Here is a 17,232-nt window from a genome sequence, read left to right as displayed (position 1 = left end):
CTCACCACCATATAGTCCTAGGGAAGTAAAATGTTTGTTCTTGAGTCTGTCTTTCTGGAGATTTAAGTCTTCAAAAGTGATTTGGGGTTACAATTGTATGATTTGTAGTTCAGTGGAAGATGAAAGATTGTGCCTTGCTGTTTCTTTAACTTGTGTAAGTGTGTATCTTACTTCTTTCTAGTTCTCTCTTTCTTTTCTGTAAAATATATGTAGTTTTAGCATAGATGTAGTTTGAAGTTTGTTTCTTTCCCCCTTCCCTCTTCTTTTTTTTCCTTCGACGGGCAGAAGACAGGTTTTCTCTCTGTACTTGGGGGGGTGGCAATTAGCTAACTCAAACCAATACAACTGCCTATTGGGTTATGCCTTTAGGAACTCAAACACCTAAAGGAATTATGCATATTTAAGTACTCCTGGTAGTGGCAGGATAGGGTAAGCAACTTTTGTGTGTCTCTTTTCATAGAATATCTCAATTTATCCTGTTCTTCCAGAAGAAATTCACATGTAAGACCCCTAAAAAATTGGTATCATATTCTTTTTCAAGACAAAGTTGGATTTGAACTGAATAATATAAAATACTATAAAAAATACTATAAAATTACAACTGTCGTATCCAAAACAAAATGGATACTCTTAACTGCTGCCATTCTTGCCTTAAGAAGCATTTTGGGCAATCATAGCAATTTAATTGTCAGCATTATTGTCATCACTTCTCCCGGGACACCCCCTTATTGCAGGGGAGAACGTTGAGTGCCCTCAGGAGGTTGAGAGCTATGCTGGCAGTGGTTTGTGCCTCCAGTAGGGTCTCCCATGCCAGACAGGTCTCAGCTGATGGGTCAGACAAAGTGTGTTGACAGGCAGTATGGGCTCGCTAGCCCTCTGGCAACCATCCGAGGAGAAAGACTACTCTAACTCCAAACCGGGGCAGATGGAGCTTGCTTGGCCAAGAGAAGAATACTCTAACCAAACCTACGGCCTGAGGTATTCGCTGTTACTGTCCAAGCTCGCTAAGCTATGGCAGATAAACTTTAGGAGTAAAGGGTGGGGCCAGTTCTGTGCACGCTGTGCCTCACCTAAAAAATCCATTGCGCAGGCTCCAAGGGTTCACCCACATTGCAAAGCCCTGTAGCAACAGGTGAGGGTTGAAACAGCAGGTAATAGTAAGCACTGGAAGCCGCAGACCCAATGCTGCATGCAGGCGGTCCAGGACATTGGTCTTTCGAGACTTGGCCCCAGAGATGAGTCTTGTGGGATAGCATCCTGAACGATGAAGCAGCCTTTTCTAAGGATAGCATTGCTCCACATGGAGAGGGATCTGGAAAAGGTGGCCTAAACAAAGGTCATCTCCACACCTGGTTGGATAACTGCAGCCAACCGGCATCTTCCATGCGGTCAAACAAAGCCTGAAAATTTTCCAACAGGTCATTCTGATTGCATTATGTCCTTACGTCTCCACTACACAACAAGCAACAAGTTCTTTTTAGTGTATATACCCCAACTCTCCAAGCTGACCCAGTGAAAAAAGACAAATTCTACACAGACCTGCACCACCTCACCCAAAATGTTCCTGCAGATGATAAGATCATAATCCTTGATGACTTCAACACCAGAGTAGGTAAGAACTCTGAAGCCTGGAAAGGAGTCCTGGGCAAGTACGACGTTGGAAACTGCAACGACAACAGACGCCTCCTGCTAGAGTTTTGTGCAGAACAGCAGCTCACCATCACCAACACTATCTTTCAACAGAAAGACAGCCTGAAGACAATCTGGATGCATCCTCGATCCAAGCACCTCATTGACTATGTCTTAGTGCAACAGAGAAATGTTGGTGATGTCCATCACACCCCACTGATGCCTAGTGCAGAATGTCAAACAGCCTTGTGCATTGCAAACTTAACCTCCACTTCAAGCCTAAACCTAAGAGAGGTGGCTTTCCAAGGAGTAGGCTCCAAATTAACAACCTTCAAACAGCTACAGTGAGAGACAGCTTCCAGGTAAACCTTCAAACTAGACTTAAAGATAATCCCATAGATCCCTCTCCTGAAGAACTTTGGCAACATATTAAAAATTGCATCCTGCAGTCCTCTGAAAAGTCCTTAGGGTTCTCCTCTGAGAAAAACAAAGACTGGTTTGATGAAAACAATCAAGAAATCCAGGAATTGACCCTGAGATTAGCTCAGTTGGTTAAAACTTTCTTGTAATAATGCCAAGGTCATAGGTTCAATCCCATATGTGGGCCACTGACTTAAGAGTTGAACTTGATGATCCTTGTGGGTACCTTCCAACTCAGAATAGTCTGTGATTCTGTGAAAAGATTTGTTGAAGAGAACTGCTCACCAAGCACACCTTGCTCAGCCATCTTGCCATATAAAAAAGTCGCCTTTCATCTTGCATGCAGCAAGCTTCAACAGAAACTTCAAGACATCCAGAAAAAATGGTCGATCGACCTAGCAGAAAAGACACAACTATGTGCAGATTTGGGTGAGCAAAGACGATTCTATGAGGCCCTGAAAGCAGTGTACGGACCCACACACCAGATTCAAAGCCCACTACCCAGCGCAGATGCTCAAATGCTTTTTACAGATAAAACCTCCATCCTGAACCGATGGTCTGACCATTTTCAGATTCTCTTCAACCATGCCAACCATGTAGTTCAAGGCTCAGCAATTCAGCACATTACACAACAACCAGTGAAAAACTAATTGGATGCAGCCCCTACTATGGGATGTACACATAAGGCCATACAACAGGTGAAAACTGGCAAGGCAGCTGGGGTTGATGGAATTCCACCTGAAATCTGGAAGCATGGAGGTCAAGCACTCCATGCCAAATTTCACGAACTCAATGTGCATTGCTGGGAACAAGGGGAACTACCATCAGACTCTGCGACACAGTCATTATCAACCTGTAAAAAAAGAAGGGAGAAAAATCAGACTTCTCAAATTACCGAGGTATTCCTTTGCTCTCCATTGCTGGTAAAATCCTTGCAAGAATACTTCTGAACAGATTAGTACCTGCTATTGCAGAAGAACTTCTACCTGAAAGCCAGTGTGGTTTCAGAGCCAATAGTAGCACCACAGATATGGCATTTGTTCTCAGACAACTGCAAGAGAAGTGTAGGGAACAAAACAAAGGACTCTATGTAACCTTCGTTGACCTCACCAAAGCTTTTGACACTGTGAGCAGAAAAGGCCTGTGGCAGATCTTGGAACATTTAGGATGTCCCCCCAGGTTCCTCAAAATGATCATCCTGCTACATGAGGATCAGCGTGGAGAAGTCAGATACCACAATGCACTCTCTGAGACCTTTCCAATAACCAATGGTGTGAAACAAGGTTGTGTTCTTGCACTAACTCTATTTACAGTCTTCTCCAGCATGATGCTCCAAAAAGCCACAGCAGACCTCAATGAAGAAAACAGCATCTACATCTAGTATTGTATTGATGGAAGCCTATCCAACCTAAGGTGACTGAAGACCCACACTAAGACCCTAAATCACCTTATCCACAGGATGCTTTTTGCTGATGATACTGCCTTCATTGCTTACACAGAAGCAGCTCTGCAGCGCTTAACATCCTGCTTTGCAGAGGCTGCTGAGCTTTTTGGGCTGGAAGCCAGCCTGAAGAAGACAGAAGTTTTCATCCAACCTGCACCTCAGGAAGTCTTCCATCTTCTCCACATCACCATAGGCAATTCAGAGCTTAAGTCAATCCAGCACTTTGCCCATCTGGGAAGCGTTGTTTCCTCAGATGGTAAGATTGACAAAGAGATAGACAAGAGGCTAGCAAAGGCATACAGAGCCTTCAGAAAACTCCATAAAAGAATCTGGTCCAATAAACACCTGAAGAAAAGTACAAAGATAAGTGTCTACAGAGCCATTGTACTGTCTACTCTTTTATATGGGTCTGAATCATGAGTCATCTATTGCCACCACCTGCGACTTCTCGAATGCTTCCATCAGTGCTGCCTCTGTTCAATCCTAAACATCCTAAACATCCACTGGACTAGTGTGTCTGTTCTTGAACAGGGATGGGTCAGCAGTATCGAGGCCATGCTGATGAGAATGCAGCTGCACTGGGCAGGGCACATCTCCAGGATGGAGGATCACCACCTCCCAAAGATTGTGCTCTATGGTGAACTCGCCACCGGCTGCTGCAAGAGAGGAGTCCTGAAGAAAAGATACAAGGACTCCCTGAAACAACACCTCAGCCTTGGCCATATTCCATATTGGCCTTTTTTGCCATCAGCACGCTTGCAGCAAGCATGGATAGTGCCCTTCCCAAATCTTTGTTCATGAAGCCTAGCCATGATGATGATGATGATATTGCCATCATAACCTGGCACCACTATTGTTTCTATGAGCACAGGCTAAGTAGCCAAATATCTGAAAACCTCTTTGAACGATGCAGTTCAGGGAAAGGGCCAGCCAAAAGATGGTCAGAAATGTGTGGGGAAAAAATCTGAGAAAAGCTGTAGGTTGTGCATCTCTTCACACTTTTAAACAACAGAGAATTTGCAATTAAAACAAAAAACATTGTTCATCAAACGTGGCCTCCTGCATAAGATATCACCAAGTAGTTTGAAGTATGAACCCAAAAGAATGTATTTGGAAAATGACTTCTTCTATTCAAAACACTTAGAAAACTCTACATAGAATCATGTAAAAATCAGTATGAAAGTTCCTCAGAGTGCCCAATAAGTTTATCCAGTTGTTTTTTTGTTCTCTTTTTTTAGCTTCATGCACAGATGCACCTCCAGCCACTGTAAAACTGAGCTGTGCTATTTCATTACAACAGACCCAGCAGCAACATGCCACGCCAATTCAATACACCATGGAGTTACAAAAATGGGATCCTTATGAAACAAAACAATGCAGTGCATCCTCCGTAAATTCTTTTTTATGATGACTCAGTAGGTTAGTGCCTCTCCCATCTGTATTTACAAGCAACAGGTGTAGAAAAAGGCAAATGAAAAAAATGTTTCACCTTCTCATTAATGTAAAGTTGTGGATTGTTTTAATCACATAAGAATCTGATATTTTCTTCACTAACTTCCTTTACACTGTTAAAAGCACTTTGTCAGACTGCTTCATGTCATCATAATACTTGGAGAATGAAAGATATTTTCGATGAAGTGATTGTATTTCATGGTTTATTACGAGCTTTGACATAAACTTCCAGAGAGCCCAGGGCATTTCTTTTTACACTGTAGCATAGTCTTGTTAGCAATTCAGGTGGAATAAAACCACTCAAGCTTCGCTTTACGGTCTTGTGCCATGAATTTTTCACATGGCACCCTCTCAAACATAAGGAATCATATAGCAGAATAAAATTAAAATCTTGTGCTTTTACTACAGGATTCCACTAACACATTAAGCAGCATTGTATCCATAACCTTTGGCTTGTATGACTTATATACTTAGTAGCATTTTACAATTATTTTTAAAACAACAGTGTTTGTTCAGAACAAGTCTTAATTTTTTTCTTCTGTTCCTTTAATATACACCAAAAATGCTACTTTTTCTTATTTTTATTGCTCTGGAAATGACCATAAATCATCTCTCATGCAGTCACAAATTAGGAAACTTCCATTTTCACTCTGATAAGCAACTTTAATTCAGTCTTTCATGTATGATCAATTAAAGGCCAGTGGGAAATGATGCCCCTTGCCACCTCTTGTATGTACTGAAATCTGAAAAGGCTGAGACTCATGGGAAGCAGAGATAATTTATAAGCCAAAACCTTCTGTGTGCAGGAAAAGTGGAAAATCCTGGAGTACTTCTATGATACCTCATCTTCGTCACTGTGACCCATTGGCCATGGGACACAAAGAAGGCAAAACCTCACTCTGTTTTCTAAGGTGAAGACATTAATGAAACAGCTGGATTTAGAGGAAAAAATTACAATAATATTGAGATGCATGAGGATAAAAACCTGTAGCAGTTGCAGGATCAGGATCCTTATTTTAAAACAGCCACGTATTTTTGTATTGTAGCTGCTGCATGATGACTGGAAATTTTCTATTATCTTTTCTATCATTTTTTGAAAAACACCCACATGGTAGTGACATACCTAGAAAGAAAAAGCTTTTTTTATTACCCCCTAATATTTTCTGGTTTAAAAGAAGAAACTTTGCATTCACGCAGCCTTTTCCAACCTCAAAGTCAAACCCATTATAACCTCTATCTGGTATTAGTCTCTGCCTTCAAAATGCCATTGATGTGTCTACCTTTTACATGTAGACTTTTCCACAGAAACATGACTTCCACCACCACACTTTTTGTTGTTATCTCTCAATTTTTCTTAATTGGAAATACATTTCCTGTTGTGATAACGAATTTGATGCTACAACTCTTCCAAGTCAGTGGTCATCAACTCAAATCATATCCATGGAAAAGATTCAGTCAGTAAGGCAAACAGCTAATGAGCTCTGATTCACCTTGAATCACATAAAAAATTTATGGTGCACCAAAGAATTAACCACACAGTGTTGCCGCCGCTGATTTTGGTGGGTCTGAATGACCACCTTACAAGTTTCGTTTTCACCTTAAAAGGACATGTTTCCAGCCTCAACCAATTGGAGTCAGACCATTCTACCTGGGGCGGGGTCACTTGAGGTCATATATACTTGTGTTTTTGAATAAACTTGGGATTTGCTTGAACATCACATTGGTGTGTGCGATCTCACTAGAGCGTGGTCTGCAACAATTGGTGGACCCTGACGTGATTTGAGGACATGGAAGCCATCTGCAGACCTGCCTAGAACCTTAAGTGGTAGCCCCCGAGAGCTGCTGTGCCCCAGTTTTTTGGGTGCTTCGTGGAGAAGCCTCCAAGAGTTTCTGTCTCCCATAAACTTGGGAGTTTGTTTTAGTGGCCTACAGAACTGCTGGAAGAACGTGGACTGAAGGAACCATGACCTTCGAACCGGTGAGTTAAAGAAACATGGGAAATTCCAACTTGACTAAAATGAACTTATTGCTTGATAAATTTGAAAAACTAGCTCATGTTACAAAAACAAACATTGAAAGACAAGCATTACAAAAAATTTTGGAGTGGTGCTTTAGTCGAGGGCACTTAACAGATGCCAATTCCACACTTTCCATCGAATTGTGTGATAATATTGGGGCAGATTTGTGGAATTTAGTGCAAACTGCACCCGAAGAATTTTTGTCCCTCATTCCGTCACATGCAGCTATTCAGAAAATGCTGTTAGAGGTAGAACGAGCCCGTAAAACCCTTGAGCTACTGGAGAGAAAGGAAAAAAGCCTGCTTCTGCAGAGCGGTTTTCCCCCTAAGCATCCTTCTGCACCACGGTGGGCACCACCACCCATGAGACCCCTGTCACAGTACCCCTCTGCCACACTGCTGCCACCTGTGCCGCTCGTGGAACTCCCGCCGCAGTACCCTTCTGCACCGCCCGTGCCGTCCGTCGGACCCCTGCTGCCATTCCCTTCGGCATCGCCGCCGCCCTATCCACAAGAGCGGAGCCCGGAGTCGAGCCGCGGAGCCAGCGCTGTGCCGTTCCCGTACCCACACGCGGCACCACCCGCTCCCGCTCCGGAAAACCCGAGGGAATCACAGCAACCATGGAATCAAGGCTTTTCCACACCGTCCGTCACCGCAAAAAGCCAAAAAGTCATCTTTGCACCGCCTCACAACTACCAAGAAACAGTCTATGCACAGCAAATGAGACCACCGGCTGCCGCTGAAGAAGTGGCCAGATCTCAACAGCAACCCTGGAACTCCACGAGACACACTGCAGAAAACATCCAGCCATTCCAAACCGTGAGTGACTTTTATTTATGTCCTGAATCCGAGAGGACGCGATGGGGAGTGCCCTCAGCCGAGAGAGAGATGAGGGAGGGCAGCTTTACCCCTGTCTTTCCACCTTCGGCGCCGCCGCTGCTGCCGCCAATGCCCTGCGAGTACCTCAGGGCTGGAGTCGTGCCTCCGCCACGCTCCCCGCTGCCCCGCGGGTATGCCGGAGTCACTCCGTTGCGGCAGAAGACTGCCGCAGGAGACATTTCAGCGGGGCTGGAAACCGCGTGGCCAGGAAAACAAAGAGACCACATGATTGAAAAGCCCGCGAAATCAAACAAAGGAATTGCGTGTCCTTACCACGAGGCGCAAGGACCGCCCAACCCCCCTCCCTACTGCATGCAAATCAAGGCGCATGTGCAAGGCGCGAGTCCCCCGCAGCCCGCAGGGGCCGGGGTCAGCTCCGATTTCGCCCGCCCCTGGGGTGGGGCAGTTCCCGCGCCACCCCCACCACCTCCTGTGTCATGGAGAGGAGAGAGACTCCACCCCAGTGGAGCAGAGCCAGTGGAGCTCCCCCTGGGCGTTCCCTTCACTGCGTGCCATCCACAGCACAAGCATCCCGGGAGAGAGTTCCCACAGTGCCGGTCGCACAGGACACAAGCTCTGCAGCACCAGCGGGGACCCTCTCCTCGATAGCCATGCGCTGCCCGCAGCTGCCAACACCGGCATTGGAACCCCCTGCGCTGGTAGGGACTTCCCCTGCACCGGCAACCTGGTACCTGCAGCCTTCATCACCGACAGCCACACCCACCAGCTGTATCCCAGAATGGAGAGCAACATCACAGCCATTTAAAGGCATGGCACTGACAGAAAAAGAAGCCTCTGTTTGGGACATGCTGAGGGGAGCTGGGAATCATGATGTAGTAAAAAAGGGATTTCAAAGATCCAAGAATGCTGCCTTAGCTGCTTTTTCTAACCTTCCTAAAACAGGGAAGCCTCTAGTAACTCAAAAGACCATTTCAGAAGCTTTCACAGCTACTTTGGTACAGTTAATTTGAAGCCTGTGCCAGATTGTCCTGGATAGAAGAGGAGGAAAAAGCAAAGCTACATGCCTCTGCTCTAGCCACAGCTCTTAGCAAACAATCCACCCAAAAAAGGGGGAAAGACCCTGGAGTTTAACAACAAAATCTTGTCCAGCACAACCAAAATATAGCAGAACTCAAAGCTTCACTGGAGAATGTAACTGTTGTCACAGGCTTGGTCACAAGGCCCATGATTTTCATTCTAAATATAAAAAGGATGGTACTCCTCTAACAAACATGAGGTGGGGAGCTAGGCCTCCAGAAAACCAGAGGGGCTGCAAGCCATGAGGTGCAGCCAGTCAAACATCTCATGGAAACTGGAGCCAAGCTACTTTCCCCATATGGCAACCACAACCACAAGCAGTGGTAGCCTAAGACTAGTCATTAACTGTCCAATCAAACAAGAACAGTCCAGTTCAAGTTAGCATGTTGTTTAGCCTGTATTTTGAAATTCTGTTAATTTTCAGTTAAAGTGCAGTTTTAAGTTTATTGCACTGCCAAGTTGCCCAGCAGAATGGAAGTGGTTATGTTTAGCCTTTGTGAATTTTCTCTGTGAATTCACACTTGTTTACTGCTTTACCAAGAGTGTATAAGGTGACTAAAAATCAAAGCTTCATTCTCAAGCCTCTGTGATGGCCACACAGAAGTTCTGAGAATGGATCTTGAACTATAGCATAAAGAGATTTAGCTCAGCTGGACTGAACTTGCTTCTTTGCTAAGTGAAGTCACTCTGCACTCTTGAACACTTTGCACAAAGTTTAATAAAATTTGTAGTTTTGTTTACAGTGGTTTGTGAGGTGACGACTGCACAGAAAGACCACAATTTCACGCGTGAAAGAAATGTTTCTTGTTTTGCACTAGTTGTAAGTTTGTAAATTCCTAACATACATGTCTTAGTCATGTATTGGTTTGTGTTAGTTTACAAAAGTTACTGTACCTCCTTCCAAAGGTCTATTTTGAAAAGAGAGGGGGAGGTAGGGATGTGTAACCCGCAAAATACCCTGTTAAGTTTTGAATTAGCAAAATTTAAGATTTTCAAAATTTTAATTCTCAATTTTCAAAATTTTCAGCCTTTCTGTTCAAGTTGCAATATGCATGATCCTAATGGTAACAATTTCCCCACTGGGTAAGTTAGCTAAGGAGTTATGTGTATTATGTTGTTTGCATTTTTGCTTTGTTCTTTGAAACAAGAGGGGGAGATGTTGCCGCCACTGATTTTGGTGGGTCTGAATGACCACCTTACAAGTTTCGTTTTCACCTTAAAAGGACATGTTTCCAGCCTCAACCAATTGGAGTCAGACCATTTTACCTGAGGCGGGGTCGCTTGAAGTCATATATACCTGTGTTTTTGAATAAACTTGGGATTTGCTTGAACTTCATATTGGTGTGTGCGATCTCACTAGAGCGTGGTCAGCAACAACACAGAGTGACTACTTTCTATAAAATGGAAAAATCATTAACGACTCCCACATTTCCATTCATTTCAGAAGAAATGAACTGACCTTATCTGTCAGAAACTTCTTACACATGAACATGCCCAGATGCCACATGAAAAGGATAATCTCATCTCACTGCTGATGAGAAGAGTGACTTCAAGAAATAAGCAGCTTTTGAGAATGTACAGCCTCCAAAATGCATATCATCAGTTTTTCAACCTCAGCTGTGAAATGTTTTCACCATTCTGCCATTACTTAGTTATGGACTGTGTAGTAGTAGAGACACAGCCTGCAACTGAGCAGCAGTAATGTAAGCACACCTGTGCAAAGGGACTGTGAAGCTACACTGCAACACCCATTGCTCCTCTGATCTGGAGTGTAAAAATACCGTCTTGACAATAAAACAGGAGACTGCAAAGACACGGCAATGCCCTCGCCCCAGGTCTCTCTCCTGCCATCCTCAAATGGTGAAACTGATGGCACAAGGAGCAGAAAACAGAAGAGAAAACTGAATCTTTCTCTTTGCTAGAAACATGGCTCTTGGTCTTCTAAGGGCAAAGAACACACCTCAGAAAATCTGTGCATTAGTCAGAAACATGCAACATGTATTACAAATACACGTTGATAAATACAACTATGACTATGTTATTTCTGACAGGAAAACAGAATTTTGTTTATCAAATAATTTCATTTTGAATAGAACTTTCATGCACTCATAAAACTCATCCATATTGCACATCACATACAGCATCCCACTATACCTACAGATGTGACTAGTTTTTCTATTAGTGAATTTCTAAAAAATTGTCACATGGACTGATATTTTTTACATGCCTGTGTGTCAGGCAGTGCATCAAATCCTCCTGAAGAATGCATAGTGATGGCTCATTCATTATTACAATATAAGTCAGTAAGCAGCTGAGTGCAGACACAGATAGACTAGTAACCTAATTGTACTGTTGGTAATGTGCATATTATTTACAACAGCATTTAGTATACTACCTCAGTAATGATAAATGTATGCATTAGAATTTTTTCCAAGAATCTCAGTTTTACAATAAAGACTTAGTAAACCCTCTCATTTTATTGCAGTTTGAAAGGTGGATATAGTAAATTAACTAAAATAATTATCAGAATTCTTACCTATTAAACAATAAGAAGTTGGAAGACCTCACTGACAACTGGGCTTCAAAAGACTAGTTAAGAACAAAAAATAATCAACGCATTTGGACAGCCTTTGTGTTTAGATTTCTGCTTATTTTCTCACTGTTAGTGAATAAAATACATAAAAAACTTATGCGTCTCTTTTTAAAGACCAGAACACAATCCAACATTACCATCTCATGATTACAGGACACAAATACACTTAAAAGTATTTTTAAAAATCATTTGTCAAAAGTATCCTTCCTGAAATACAAGAGAATTTTATCATTTCATTAACCATTTGTTGAGTTTGTCTGTTTGTATATTTTTGTTTTGTTTTGTTTTTAATTTCTGCATTCCATGTGAGGAATAAAATCACATCCAAAAGACACAGCTACACAGCTTTCTCCTCTTTTGTAGCCACTTGTACTCAAAGTAAGATGTTCAGAATTATAAATATTTTCTCTAATAAAAAGAACACACTTTATTCTTCCACTATTCTGGAGAAGGATTTCCCCCCCCCTCAATTTACCAAGTCAGATTTTTCTAAATTATCCTGAAATAAAATTGTATTTGGTAATTGAACAGCAATGCAATTTTGGCAGATTTAGGCCTTTAAATGCTGTGATATTTCACCATGTACCTTAGTAAAGCCTACCACATATGTCCCAATCTTTATTCCTGTAAATATGTTCTTTATGGATATAACCAAACCTGCTGTAGCAGGAGAAATATTGTCCACCCTTTTTATCCAGATATATCAGCCCAGTCAGCATTTCATGTTGAAAGACATTGTGTCTCATTCTAATGAGCTATTTTTTGACTTTTTAGTTTACTCTTGGGTTACTTCATATATTCTTGATAAAGCAATTAAATAAAAATAACTAGCAAAAAGAAAATCTAGTTTCTCAATTGATAAGAAATTCAGTGCCTGATCTCTTCAAAATTCTACCAGCTCAGGGAGCTAAGTTAGGCTACTGCCCAGGTCAGGTAAATGTTCTTTTTCTTTATGTGGCAGAGCTGAGTCAGCATTTTTACTAAGCAGTGTGCTGGGATAAAATAGCCAAAAGATTCCCCAAATGTTTCTTCAGATTCACTCTGTTTCCTTTCCTCATTCCAAAGTTCCTGCCCTACAATCCTACGTACTGACATGCGAGTCACATTCGCTATAAAAATATTTCATCATCTTACTAAGACAAAATGGCTGTAGCTTTTCAAATGTTGTACACTTGCCCATCTGTAAGTCTGTGGCCTTAAGCTTACTGCACATTATGGACCTTTTATTTTTCAGACCTGTTTGTTTGATTGTTTATTTATTAGCATATTGCTTGTTTCTTGATTGCATGGCATATATTTTCTGTATTTAGTTTCAAGTAGAAAACTTGCAGTTTCTCCTTGGGAACAGGTCCTTTGAGTGAAATCTTTAGTATGTTGTCATTCATTTATTTTTAAGAGCTCACAAAATTGTTCTAAAGTGTCTGGTTTTTCTAAAACTAACCTGGCCATCTCAGGAGAATGAATGATGGCTCTGCACAAAGCCACCCTCTCTGCATATATACTCATGGCACATCTTAATCCTTACTTCAGGTAGCAAGGCATTAGACAGTGTGCTAGCATGTGTTTAAGCATATTGAAACAACTACAGAAAGTATCAGCATGGAATGTGCTACAGGAAATACCTATTAGAGGGAAAAAATGAGAGCAGTGAAGGATGAGCTGATGACACAAGTGGTAAAAATCTTCTCCAATAATGTTTCAATCTGTACTTCAAATACAGCTCCTAGTACTCTGTGTGCCTGTCAGAAATGAAAAACTGAGAAAATAGGATTATAAAACCACACCTAAACGTGAGGGTATTAGTGAAATGGGTTAGAACAAGAGCACATGCCTGGAAGAAAAACTGGACAGCAACTACAAAAGAACCTATTTTAACTACATTAAAGGAGACTACTATGGCCAGAGCTCTATCAAATGTCAGTTCAAGCAACAGAGCACTGCATACCAATTCAACAGGACAGAACAAGAGCACAGCCTACCTGCTGAATAACTCCTTTGAAAACCAGTAATTTCAAGACAATCTGGTATATTTTCCAGTAACACCAATCACCTTGCCTCCATGCAAGTCTAGTGCACTTCTAGGCCAGTATTTATTTAGTTCCATCAGTGTAGAAGCACTGATACTACATTTAAAATTTTATACATGGGATAAGAACGTTAAACTCCTTATTGAGAAGAAACAGAATTAATTGAAAAGTTGTTGCATTTTATTACTAAGATCTGGGTAATGCCACAATGATTTCTTGTGTGTGTAACCCAGAAAATCTCTGTTATCCCTCATTCTTACAAGTTCAGGAAAAGGTGCATCCTTGAACTTAATGGTGCCATTTAGTTCTTTTGTTCTGGGAGAGTAAAATAAGGAAATGACAAAGACAAAATGATATTTTACATATTCTTACTCTTAACAAATTTACATTGTACATTGAAATACAGTTTGGCAATGAGAGATAAAGCATGTAATAATAAAAATATGACATAACCTATCAGGTTTTGCAAAGCCTATTCTTTTACTGAGGGCATTCTCTGAAAATCTGTATAAAGAAGAGTTGTGAACGTATACTTAGAAACAAGATTGTATTAGCTCTTAAGACCAATTAATTCAGTTGGAAACTGGGCAATTTAAAAAATGAGCTTAGATTGTTGCACTTGCCTTTCCAGTATTTTTGAATTTACAGGAGCACTTTTCATTTAGAAAAAGAAAAAAAAAATTTTTTTCTTTATTTTTTGGAGAAAGATACAAAAGAGAAAAGAATATTTCATATACATAAACATTTTCAGCTTTCCTGAGGAAAACCAGGAAAATATTTATACTGCTCCTCTGGTAATTTAAAGCTGCTGTTATTCTTTCCTTAATGATGGGAGAATTTGTCCAGGATAGCTGTTAGAATTAAGAGAATGGGGCTCTATTCTTATGTCAATTACTTGCTTTAAACACACTAAACAATAAAAGACAAAGATAAGAAGCAAAATTTTAAGCTTTCTGGGAGTCTTGAAGATGCTGATGTATGCATTTCCCTCTCCAATCAAGCAGCTATGCTCTCAGCTGAGGAAGGAGGCAGAGTCCAACCCTGCTTTGCCTAGGTCTCTCCCATACCTCACACATCCCTCTGTACAGAGATTGCTTATCTCTGGTTACTCTCCCTGCCCTTGATAACTCTGCAGGGTCCACTCACTATCTATTCCTAACAGGTTATAGCTGTAGCTTCAGAAAATCATTTTTAGTCAGTTGTCAGTTGTTCTAGTAATTAATCCCAATGCTCATCCTTAAAATATGCAATGAAGAGAAACCATACATATGGGGCGCCCTGACCCACTGGTATTGAGAATGATTGTAAAATTTCACACATCTCAGTTCTCACAGCTCAGCAAAATGATGTTTTCCTATATGTATCTGACTTCGTAGAGTTTGCATATTCTCATGTGTGCTTCTGGGACTGGGAAGAAGCCTTTACAAGGCAATCACCACTTTCTGATTTGTTCTGTATTAGTTATACTTTGGTTTTTCAGCGATTTAACTTTTGTCTTCCTTTTGTTCTTTGGAGCTGCTCACAATGTACCTCCCAGCAGCCATCTGGTTTGGAAACAGAAGTATTTTAATATGGTAGCCCCTTTCTGTAAGGATGTGACAAATACCTAACAATACACAGTATAGTCACTTGTGCATCACATATACAATAATTATACATACAACATATGTCTGCTAAATGCATTGTCATACACTACACTGTTCAAGAATGTTGCAGTAGTATGAACTGACCTAATTTCCAAGCTACTCACACAAAATCAGACGATTATATAAAATGTTAGCTTCTAATACACTGTTACAATAACCATGTTTTATCTGGCTGCATACTGATTTCAAAGTCAAATTATAAAATACTAAGATGGAATGAGATAAATTGTGTAATGAATCTAACATTTTATAAAACAAGCCCCACAGGGAAATGACTACATTGTTTATAATTTCATTGTACAATACAATAATTAAGATGTTCCAATAACAAAGAAGACATTTCACCTTAATGTAACATTTGTTTCATCAAAAAGTTCATTCAAGATATTTTGTTTTCAAGCTACAAATGCTCCTAAACCGGCTTCAGTGGGGCATGTTATAGTAGTGGTACTTTGCATGCAGGGATTAAGAGCCCTTCACAGTATATAATCCTAAATAATTTTTTCAAATAGAAAATAATTATTTTCTAGCAAAGCACATTTAAAATGATTCCAAAAGCACCATCAAAACTGTAATGCTTGGTGCAAACAAATAATCAGAAAGTCTCACTGATGCTGTCTGCAATGCCAGTCTTTAACTGATCTTATTCCCACGTACAGCTTTCAGCAAGACAAGATAATTTTTTTCCACTCACATACTGCTCCGCTTCCAAGTTGGTCTGAGTAGTACTGGACCTTAAGGTATCTCCTAGGGACAAGACAGCCCGAAGAACAGATGGCAGAGAGCTGCTCACAAAGCAACCTACCTTAGAAACAGGCACCTTCTTTATCCCTAGAAGTTCATGGCTTGATTTTTTTTTTTTTAAGACAAGGCAAATAGAAGTACAGATATCCACCATCTCTCATTTCCTTTTACCCATATCACAGACCTTTCTCGAGAGGAAAACATGCTGAGCAGAGTAAAGATACACAGTATCAGCATCTTCAGGTGCTCACAAGGGATTTTAAAGGTAGCAGGGAAGGTAATGAATAGTAAAGTTGAGACTATTTCTGAATTAACTTTCCAGCAACAGCATCTGCAGTCCTCCAGACAGGTGCTTAAGTGGCAGACAGCGGATCGCGAGCGCAAAGTTGGCTCTCACCGTACCTTAAGGAGCCTGACTGAGGGGAGGAAGGCGGCATGGCATAGCTTCCGGATGGTCCAGTTGAGTGGTCGGGGAGCATCGGTCTGATTCATGACTGTCCACAAATCCCACCCAGAGATCAGTTGCAGACCTGACAGCGTCTACCGCGGAAGCCGCTCTCCGGGGCGCGGTCATCCCACGCTAAGCACGTTCCGCCCGGGCCCGCGATGCTGCAGGGCAGGGACTGGGCTTGACCGAGCTAAGCTGAACCGTGCTGGGCTGAACTGTGCTGGGCTGGGCTGGGCTGGGTTGGGCTGGGCGCGCGGGGGCGCAGCGGCAGTCCCTGAGCCTCTTTCCTCCAGCAGCAGCCTCCTGCGCGGGGACGGCAGTGTTCACGCATACCAAATGCGGCTGGAAGGATGGAGGCGATCCGCCCGAGGCTCGGGGCAGACTGCCCTGGTGAGCGGAGAGGGTCAGCCTGCAGAAAACCCGGGTTGCAGCATGATCGGCTGCTCCCGAATTCCTTTCTGCTCCTTTCTCGTCTCCGGGAGAAGCAAGGTTAGCCAGGCTCACAGCTGAGCCACACGCCTCGCTCATGCGCTTCCCTGGCCAAAAGCAGGGCAGAAGGGAGTGAATTTAAATAAAGCGAGAGCGGGATACCTGCGCTCTCTTTCCCAAAGCATTGCGAAGAGAGGCAAACCGACATGAGGGGAGGAGGGGCCAACGCTCAGACAACAGATACTACGCGGGAAAATAAATTCACTCTTGATTTACTGATACAATGGACCTATAAAGCATTTCATTGATCTGGCATAGTATCAGTGCAGTAGCAAGTGGTAGTAGTTAGAAGCTATACTATATAAGAGCATGAGTGCTAACATCCACATCCGGGGGGGGGGGGGGAGGGAGGGGAAGAAAAATAAAATAAAATAAAAAAATAAAAAAATTAAAAAATAAAATTAAA

General features: G+C 41.9%; 1 protein-coding gene across 2 annotated transcripts in view; it reads right to left on the bottom strand.

The window, feature by feature from the left end:
• The window catches only part of TRPM3 (transient receptor potential cation channel subfamily M member 3), a 303,699-nt gene extending 287,187 nt beyond the window's left edge, over positions 1-16,512 (bottom strand). For both annotated transcript variants that reach the window (XM_071579832.1, XM_071579833.1), the window contains exon 1: positions 16,292-16,512. In XM_071579832.1, coding sequence (XP_071435933.1) covers positions 16,292-16,381 — 90 coding nt within the window. In that variant the 5' untranslated portion in view covers positions 16,382-16,512. The remainder of the gene's footprint in view (positions 1-16,291) is intronic.
• Positions 16,513-17,232: the final 720 nt, after the last annotated feature.

This window comes from Pithys albifrons, chromosome Z (genome assembly GCF_047495875.1).
Source record: "Pithys albifrons albifrons isolate INPA30051 chromosome Z, PitAlb_v1, whole genome shotgun sequence".
NCBI classification, from domain to species: domain Eukaryota; kingdom Metazoa; phylum Chordata; class Aves; order Passeriformes; family Thamnophilidae; genus Pithys; species Pithys albifrons.
This window is presented reverse-complemented; position numbering and strand designations above follow the sequence as displayed.